The sequence below is a fragment of the Lissotriton vulgaris genome, chromosome 7 (genome assembly GCF_964263255.1).
Source record: "Lissotriton vulgaris chromosome 7, aLisVul1.2, whole genome shotgun sequence".
In the NCBI taxonomy this organism is placed as follows: domain Eukaryota; kingdom Metazoa; phylum Chordata; class Amphibia; order Caudata; family Salamandridae; genus Lissotriton; species Lissotriton vulgaris.
The window spans coordinates 273,391,250-273,401,560 of record NC_141695.1 but is presented as its reverse complement, the minus strand read 5'-3'; the positions used below and the strand labels follow the sequence as shown (position 1 = coordinate 273,401,560).

The 10,311-nt window shown below is 40.0% G+C and overlaps 1 protein-coding gene across 2 annotated transcripts in view; it reads left to right on the top strand.

Annotated features, from left to right (window-relative positions):
- The first annotated feature begins 680 nt into the window (after positions 1–680).
- Positions 681–10,311, top strand: part of LOC147701377 (zonadhesin-like) — a 430,643-nt gene continuing 421,012 nt past the window's right edge. Inside the window, exons 1-3 of one of the 2 annotated variants that reach the window (XM_086930070.1) lie at positions 681–778; positions 6,233–6,290; positions 6,381–6,431. In XM_086930070.1, the coding sequence (XP_086786196.1) occupies positions 6,251–6,290; positions 6,381–6,431 (91 nt within the window). In that variant the 5' untranslated portion in view covers positions 681–778; positions 6,233–6,250. The remainder of the gene's footprint in view (positions 779–6,232; positions 6,291–6,380; positions 6,432–10,311) is intronic. The other variant, XM_086930069.1, reaches the window with a different exon arrangement.

Below are 10,311 nucleotides of genomic sequence, written 5' to 3'. Positions count from 1 at the left end.
AACTGGAAGGAGGTTAAAAGAACAAAAAATAGGAAAAATAGGCTATGACAAACCTGTATAGAATATTTTGGTTTTCTGACAAAGGTCTTCTTGTTCCTGAAAGCTGGGAAAATTGTGATTTTAGCAGCATAAACCCTTCTTTAATACCATTTGTAGGGAAGAATCCTGACACTTTTTCTGCAGCACTTTTAACACATTTCTCCCCCAAAAAAACACATTTAGCTGTGTTTTGCATAATTTCTCAGTACCCTCCAGGGGAATCCACAAATACTGGTACCTTTAGATTCCTCAAGATGTTGGAAGAAAAGGACACAAATTTAGTGTGGATACCTTATGTGAACAGAACTTTATAGGGACCTGGGCTCAAACTAATCCAAAAAAAAGGGTGTCACTGGGGGAGGCCTGGCAGCACAAGGGTTAAATGTGTGTTTATTTGTATGTATGTTTTTGAACATATTCTATTTATCTCACCCCATCATTTTTGTGGGTCACTAACCGTCACTTGGCATAAAGGATCACTGACACTTCAGAATAAACCTACATGCAATAGGCTTTGGGCAAGGACACCTGTGATTCACACTTTAATTACATTTGGGAAGTTCCTGTTACTCTATTAGGTAATAGTGTTGCAAAAGTTTGTTTCGCCAACAATATTATTTACATGCCAAGAGCTGTAACCAATGACCTGCTATGGGATTTAAAAGCAAGCAGGTGGCCTTTTAGAATCAGACAGAAGCCGAGGTGCAGAACAGTCTATCCACAATAAAAGGAGAGAGAGGTATGTTTCTAGGAGAAGTTTTTTATAAATATTATTGTGTCATTTAAGGGATGAATGAATGAGTGAATCAAATGGTGTAATGGATAACGAACTAAACATCATGATACCTTTTGTTGAAGAGTATGCTACTACTTTGTTCCTTTATTCTTATCTGTGTGTCAAATTAGACTAATTTCTTTGAAAAAGAAAGATAAGGATCTTCGGGCCAGATGTATGAAGATAACTTTTTGTGATTCCCTTATTGGGAATCACAAGGATTCGGAATTAGGAAATTGCAAAATGCAATGTAGGAATGTGTATAGTACACCTTTTGCGACTCCTAGTGGGTCGCAAATGACCTGCGTCATGAATATTATTGAGATAGGTCGCAATTTTCGACCTCCTAGAAATCACAAACTTCACAGGGATGGTGGCCTGCAGAGATCAGTAGCTTTTTTGTAAAGCAGACCTTTTTTCTTAAAGGAAAACAAGATGCTTTACAAAAAGAAAAAGTAAAAGTTTTCTTTTCATTTTTTAAGAGCAGACAGTGGTCTGTGGAACCACTACCTGCTCTTAGAAATGGTTTTGCAAACATTCACGAAGGGGAAGGGGTCCCTTGGGGACCCTTTCCCGTTTGCAAATGGGTTACCACCTACTTGAAGTAGGTGGTAAAATGTGAATGTTATTTGACAGCAATTGCTGCAACAGACCATTCATAGATGCTGATGCGATTCGGTATTAGGAAGGGACGACCCAAATACACCCCTTCCTCATACTGAATCACAAACCCATTTTTCAATTCAGTAACAGGTTACCAAATTGCAAAATCAGGTTTGCTACATCAGAAATGAATTTTTTACATGCACAGATGTGCAGATTCAGCAAATCTGCCCATTTGTGAATGCAAAAAAGTCTTGATACATAACGTTTTACAAATTAGTGTGGAGCTGCCATTTCTATGGCTATTCTAATATGGAAACTACAGCGCTCTGCTGCCTTTTGGCTAGGCAAAAGGTATAGAAATGACACATACATAGAAGAGACATGCATACAGCCTAATGATACATTTTATGGTGAAGAAAACTTCGAGCAAGAAATAAGGCATGACAAATTTTGTGAAATATTAATTGTGCACTTTGCCGTCATTGCTTGTGGGAGAACGGAGGTTTCTAATAAATGTAAACACCTGTTCTGCCATCATTTAAAACGCTGCAGTATTTGGAAATGTATACAGGGGAGAAAACTCGACTTTTAGATGGAGATAGACCCGTTATTTTTAAAAAGCTGCAGGTTTCCGAAGGTGATTTTAACAGACACAGAGTCAACTGCCTCGCAAAAGCCTGGGGATTTATTTAAGACCAATTGACATCCAAAAATGTTGTGCCCCAAGTATCTCAACTAGAATGTTGTGAAGGTAAGAATTTATTGCTATGCATAGATTGACCATTTGTAACTACACACCTATATACGTTGAAGATATAAGGGAGGGGAATCATGTCTGACCCATTCCACTCAAAGTTTCAACTCTTGAGCGTCGCCCAACACTCAACATTCGAAAGATTGGAAATAAACAGCATGTTACACTTTGCGCAAATATATATATATATATATATATATATATATATATATATATATATATATATACATATTTATATATCATGTATTTCCACAAGAAAAGGTTGTCCTCTGACATAGGCGCCCTCAGTCAGTTCTGAATTTCTTTATTGAAGACTACAGCCAAGCCAGCAACATATATAGAATTATTTTTCATGAGGTCTAACGTGTTTCAGACTTCCTCAGCCCTTGCTCATATGCCAAATGCCTGGAACTCCAGCAAGCTAATTGCAGACATCTGCTCACCCGGTGAAATGCCAATCCTGCCCTTCAGTGGGTCTCCTAAGTGAGTTCAAAACAGCACACTTTACCCAAATGGGTTTTCTGTAGCCGAGCTTGAAATTAAAACAAAGGGGCATAATATCAAGACTGGGCGATAAAAGTATTGCCGCTTTATCGCCAGGAACCTGGCTCTAAAGTGGCGATAATGGGCTTCATAATATGCCCTAGAGAATTCCCATAGAAGCCAAGGTTAGATGTCTAACCTGGGTTTCTATAGTAATTCTCAAGGGCATATTATCAAGCCCATTATCGTCACTTTAGCTGCAGTTTCATGCCAATAAAGTGGTGATAATTTTATCGCCAAGTCTTGAAATTATGCCCCTTTATTTTAATTTCAAGCTCGGCTACAGAAAACCCATTTGGGTAAAGTGTGCAGTTTTGAACTCACTTAGGAGGCTCACTGAAGGGCAGGATTGGTATTTCACCGGGTGAGCAGATGTCTGCAATTAGCTTTCTGGAGTTCCAGGCATTTGGCATATGAGCAAGAGCTGAGGAAGTCTGAAACACGTTAGGCCTCATGAAAAAAGTTCATCCCTCTCCAGTGGACAAATCCGATGTTACATTACTGAGTTTGCTGAATTTGGCTTCCCCACAGTCCCATAGCACATTGAATCCTGGTTGGAGCAGCAGAGGATAGTGAGGAGCGTAACACAGGCCTCTGCAGCCCCTTAGGTGCAGGGGCCAGTGTTATGCTCCTTTAAAAAGCATACACTTAACAGCTAAGCTGGTAACCCACTCAGAGACTCATGCACCCACTCACAGACCCACTCAGACTCTCACATATCCAGTCACAGACATAAGACCCACTCAGCGACTCATGCACCATTCATAGACCTACTCAGATACTCATGCACCCAGTCACAAACTCTCTCAGAGACTCATGCATCCACTCACATATCTACTGAGAGAGTCATGTACCAACTCACAGGGTCACTCAAATACTCACACACTGACTCACAGACATTTTCTGAGACTCACACACCCACTGACAGATTCACTAAGACACTCTAACATCCATTCACAGACCCACTTAGACACTCGGGCACCAACTACTAGAACCACACGGAGACTCACACACCCATTCGGTGACCCCTCAAACTCTCATGCACTTGCTCACCTTGATGTCATCAGGGATGTCATTTGAGGTGTCATCAGTGATGTCACTGACCATGTCATGAGTGATGCTATGTGTAAACTCATAAGGCGTGCATTGCGGGGGGTGTAAGTTATAGTTAGGTCAGGTGACTATAAGTGCTGAATTTTACTGACTTCGTATGAGTAAAATCTGAGCTAAGTATAACGTCACTTTAACCTTTGTGTTACATATATATATATATTGGCACTAAATTTGTGATGTGATATTCCATCTCATACTGTTAGAGACCCAATGTTTTAACACTTATTCATGAGGGTTATGTTTTCTAATATGTTTTCTAATATGTCCATGTATACCATCACCTCCATGTAACTAACGCTGCCCTTAATACCTTCCATTGACTTGTAATCATGAACCTCCTTGAGACATCTGGTTATGTTTTTCCATGATGTCGATGAATACCTTTATCCCCATATAACTAACGCTGCCCTTAATACCTTCCATCAACTTGGAATGGGGAACCTCCGAGAGGCATGCGCAAACGAGTAGCGTATGGGAAACGACTACACGCATGCGCCTAGCTTTGATTTGCCGTCCTGACCATCTACTGGCAATACGCATGCGCGCGCAGAGGAACACTGCCTCTCAGCGCATGCGCGGTCGTACCGTGCTACACGCCCTTCAGCAGCGCGCAAGACCGGACTGGTCCTGGCTACTATATCCTTATTTGGGCACATTTCCGTTTCTAATTATCCTCTAATTGAAACGGGAGTCTGTATATAAGAGTCTAGAATCAACGTGACCGGGCACATCGTCGGAGCCGCGTTGAGGGGAAGGCAGTCTACTAGACCGTGCAGTGACCGTGAGTTGGGTTGCAAAAACAGGAGCCGCCATAGTCTCCCATTTCCACTTTTTGACCCTAAAACCTACCTTTAACATTCTATAGGTTGCTTTATTGAGCAGTGAGGAAGGAACCCCCAATACCACGCTTAGGCTCATGAGGTCAGACAACCTTGATCTATAAGTAAGCCACCATTACCTCATTTCCTTCCTCCACAATCAATGTTGGGAAATATATTTTGGCGTATTTTCACTTTGTGTATGTATTTGTCTACTGTGTGTCCTTTTGTCTTTTTTACAGGGTCCTTGAACCTTACTTTTGGTTCTTTTTTCACCCTTACATGACTGGAAATTAATTTTTCCCTGTTCCTGGACGTCTGACTGTGATGTTTTACTATGTTTTTCCATCCCACATGTTCTTCGAACGCCAATTGGGCGCAACAGAGCTTGCATTTCAACACTGATAGGTACATTGCACCTAGTGTTTTTTGTTTTTTGTAAAATACACTTTCACATTTTGCATCCTTTTGAGTAAGGTGAGGATAACTGTGCATATCCTCGTCCTGAAGAAGGAGTCGTTGAACTCCGAAACATGTTGACGCATTACATAGAGGTTGATATACCCTAGTACGTATATCTGTCAACCTCGCCTTGCACCTTTTTAACAAAACCAGCCGAGGACATATTAAATAATTTTTTCCTACGAGCCAGGTATTTTTTAAAATCCCTCATTCTTTTTTTTTAAAATCCCTCATTCTTTTTCACCTCACCACTCACAATCACACTCTCTCTCACACACATAAACACATAGTTCACTATCAGTGCTCCTACGTATTCGTGAGTCGCAGCACGCCGCATCCCGTAGAGGGGTGCGAAGGCCGCGATGATGAAGCATGACACCAAGGGGCCTGTTGGTGTGTGAGGGGCATTTAAAACAACACTGTGTGCTCCCCATCACTTTAGGGATCACTACCACCCTCTGAGTGGATTCTATTTTGTTTAAACAAGTTACCAGGGGAGACTGAATCCACTAGTTTCTCTCCCTCCCCCCTTTTGTTATACTCACGTGATATACAGTAACCCTGTACTTACCTATTTACCTACATATACGTATCTTCACAATATTCTTTTTGATGTTAAAAAATGTATACTGGTAGGTATGTTCCGATATGTGCTGTTGCTCTTTCCTGTGTTCACTCCACCGGAATGTTTGCGTGTGTGTGTGTATATATATATATATATATATATATATATATATATATATATATATATATATATATATATATATATATATATATATATATATATATATATATATATATATATATATATATATATATATATTTATGTGCAGTGTGTTTGTGTATGAATATTTTTGTGTCCATGTATGAGCATGTGCAGTAATTTCATATTTCCTTCTGTCTACTGTAACTTTCCTATGGTCATCTCATCATTCACAGTGTTTTATTCTTGACCTAAAATCTGTCCCAACTCCTTCCTATTTGCCCAACTGTGAGTTTAAGCTGTATGTCACATCTCTCTACGCACAGGGTATTATTGCGTATGAATCTATACATTTATGGTTTTATAGCTGTCTTTAAATACTTACTTATTCCTTGTGCTCTTGTACCGATTGTTTCTAGAAACAAGGAGAGGACAACATGAAGCAACCCAGCTCATACCTTCAGCTCCTGATGTTAGGTGAGTACAAGAGTACCTAGAAAAAGGGTGATATGGCACGGATGCTGCCACAACCCAGTCTGCTCATTAACACACTATGTATCTTTTCAGGTCTATTGCTGATCTTTATCAACCCACTTCTAGCTGATTCTCCTCCAGAAGGTATGACATTTTACCCCCAAAGAACTTGATCTGTATTTCATAGTTTGGGCTATTTAAATGCATTGATTTTACCTTTCACCGTGCATTCCCTTGATCACTTTCAGTGCCAGTTCTATGGCAAAACAACTCAAAGCAGTTAGAAGAAGAAGTAACTTTATTGTTTGATTAATAAAAAATCAGTTTTTTTAGGAGGACACTAAACAGAAGGTGCTACATTCCTCTAAAGGAATCAAATGTTCTACACTGCAAAATGGCAGAGGAAGCACATTTGTTACCATATATCTTTTTCTAAATTTCAATCTCACTTACAGCTTAATACTGTATTTGGCTGTGATGAAGCTGCCCAAAAGCTAATGTTCTGAAAGCCTATAGAAGATGAATCAAGCAAAGAACAAGGTACAATTAAATAAAAAAAAAAACTCTTTCTACAAACATAAGTTCATGTGAGGATAACATAATTATTACATGTCCTTGCATTGCTCTCAGTTGTGAAGCTTGACCTGACATATATTACAACTACCACTATGCAAACCTATCTTCCCCAACTACATTTCTGGCATTTATCTGTTTAAAATAAATGCTGAAGCAACCCACTACTCTGACTTTCCAATCCATTCTATAGTTGATTAGTATGTCTCCTGAACGCATATGGGCCTTTGAGGGTAAAATGCTGACTTTTGCATTACTGAAAACAAGCCTGTGATGGAAGACTGGTAGGGCAAATGCAGGGTCCTTAAGCAACTAGAGAGGGGAGACACAAGAACTGTCTTGGCATCCTGTTTGCTCCCTTTTAAATGTGCCACACGTATTACTTGCGGTATAAACTGTATATCAATCAGGATTTGAAATTGGGGTATCAACAGGATACCCACAATGCCCTACACAGAACATTCTGTGGAGTTCAGAAGGGTCATCCCTGCCTATTCAGGTGAACCTATTGTTTGCTCTTGGAGGACATTTCACATGAATTCCTGTGCTTGAGCACAGACTGGAAGCTGGCAGAGGATTATGCTAATTAGCCTTCTTTTAGTTCAGGCAGGTTAAGGGTAAATTTTAAAACGTTCATTTCTAAAAATGTTTATTAACAACCAACTTTACCATTGAATTGGACTTTTAATACCTATTAAAGATAATTATTTCATTATTTTATTAGCTTTTCCCATTTTCAACATAGCAATCTTCATTTTCAATTTGTTTTACACATAGTAACTACCACTGCCACAGTGAATATAGCTTTTAGTTTTTTTTTGTTGCTGTGGGGACATGGTAACATTACTTTTCTGTATGTCCCCGTTTTAAAGACCATGCACTCTAGCTTGTGGGCTAAAAGATTTACATAGAACTGACTTCCTAATATTTAAAATTGGACTCCTTAAACTCTTAATAAGGGTTGTGTTAATGGGTGACACTGCAGGTATTACACAGCAGCAATAAGGCGACAATGATACAGCTGAAGCCATGTTTTCCTTTGTCACAGAAGTGGATGTCACAATAAGTGTATTTCCACACCATAAACAATGGCCTTATGAAAAGGCTAAATAATCCAACCAGGGATTAAGCATTTTAGGGGTCAGTGCATGTACAGTTGGCACTGGATAGCAGTGCCCCAGTGTACAGTGTCTAATGACAATCTATAAATGTTGTCAGAAAATTGTGGATCTTTTTTTGACTCACACCTACCATGCCCCAGACCAACAAAACCCACCACATTTTTTAACATAACTGCTTCTTTCAACCAGACCAAGCAGCAATCTCAAGGCTAGCAGGCTACTGAGGAACGTCACAGCCAGAACCACACAGATATTTCCCTAACCTCCTGCTGGCCCCTGCCAATCAGAGCCAAGCTCATCTTTTACACATTAGCAGAACTTGTGCTCCCATAGACAGAAGACCCCAAAGTAATACCCCACACTATACCGCACAGAAAGGTCCATTGAGTCCTACATTGACTAGCCAATCAGAGCCATGCACTTCATTTCCACAACTTTAAGGTGCAGTCTACCAGGTGAACACTGACAATGTTGTCACCCCTTTCGGCCTGTTCAGGACAGGAAGTGCCTAGACCTAGAACACCGAACCTCTAATGAGACACCTATACGCTATGCTACACATGCACACACACACCACACACAAAATACACACACTACAGTGAGTGCACTGTGTGACAGATTACCACTGACCAATTCTACTCATTGGCGCACACACACACCACCTGCAAAACAAACCCTCCAACTCGCCATCTCATGCTGAATAATGCACACTCTGCAACCATACATTGTCTTGAAATAGGTGCATGATTGCACAAAACAACTATGATGCATTTTGTTATCACGTAAATATGGCCCACTTCCACCACAATCATGTCTTTGACACAGCAGACTATATCACTGAACATAATGGCCATACACTGAATGTGGAGAGTGGGGATTGCCATCATTCACAAGCATATTTGGCCGTGCTTTCTCACAGAACAACTATCACCCAATCATAATACAACCTCTTCATTTCCCATTTCTACTCCTCATCATGCAAAGACCATTTCCACCAAGCTCCCAAATATCAGACTTTGGGCTTCATGTGCAACCATTTTATTTTGTGTCTGTAATTGCTATTTTTGTGTGACTCGCAAATAGAGACTTGCAAAATTAAATGTAGTAATGTGTCTCAGACACATTAGCAATTCCCAATGTGGTCACTATGGACCTACCTCATCAATATTCATGAGTCAGGTCGCAATTTTCAACCCATTGGGAATGGGCAGTAACACTGGGATCTTGGCCTACTGGGGATGTCTGTGTTTGCGTTTTTAAAAAGCATCTTTTTTTTAATACAGCTTGTTTTCCTTAAAGGAAAACAAGATGTGTTTCCAAAAGACAAAAAAAGGTCTCTTTCATTTTTAAGAGAAGGCAGTGTTCTGTGGGACCACTTCCTGCTCGTAAAAAATGTTTTCACTGCCAGTCACAAAGACCTGGGGATCCCTTCCCTTTTGTGACTGGCTCACCACCTACTTTTAGTAGGTGGTAAACTGTGATTGTTTTGTGACCACATTCCCTTCATAAAACAATAGTACATCCCTCTGCGACTGGCTATTAGGAAGGGACACCCTTGGCACGTTCCTTCCTATTTGTGACTCGCAACCCCTATTTTGCGAGTCGGTAATAGGTTGCCAACTCGCAAAATACGGTTTGTACATAGCAAAATGCATGTTAGCGGTCCCAAACAGTCCGTTTGCGACCTGTTTAATGCACTGTACGTCTGGACCTTTATCACTAAAGCCCCATTCAGCCCTCCCACCAAAACCTACTTTGAAACTTCAATGTTCTGAACATCTTTAGAACCACAGCAGTGAAAGTATCTGTATGTACACTGTCTAGCATCTGACACCAAGAAAATAATCATCAAACCTATTTACTCTCAGAGCAGCACCCTGCACCATAATAAGGTAATGCCCCTTTACCACTGAACCGAATTACTCTGCTACTCTCCACACTACATTTAAGCATGACACCCAACCAAAAAGAGAAAAACAAAAACATTTTCTTTGAAGACTTTGCCATGGATAACTTTTAAATGGAACTCATTAAAGTCTCAAACACTCCAGGCCTCATCAGATCTTACTAAACATCAAAACAAATACATGACTGTCCTCAAAATACCATTCACCAATAAATGCATCATTAAAACATGGTCCTCCAAACCAAATCCATGTGCACTATTAGTAAACTAATGAACTAACAGATAATGATTGAAATATGTGAAATCATGATAAGAAATTGAAACAGACCAATGCCTTTGTCAACCTGATCCAACTCAAAGCACTTCACTAAGCCAGTGAATCAACTCAATTACAGCCTCCTCTACAAGACAGGCATCAAAAAAT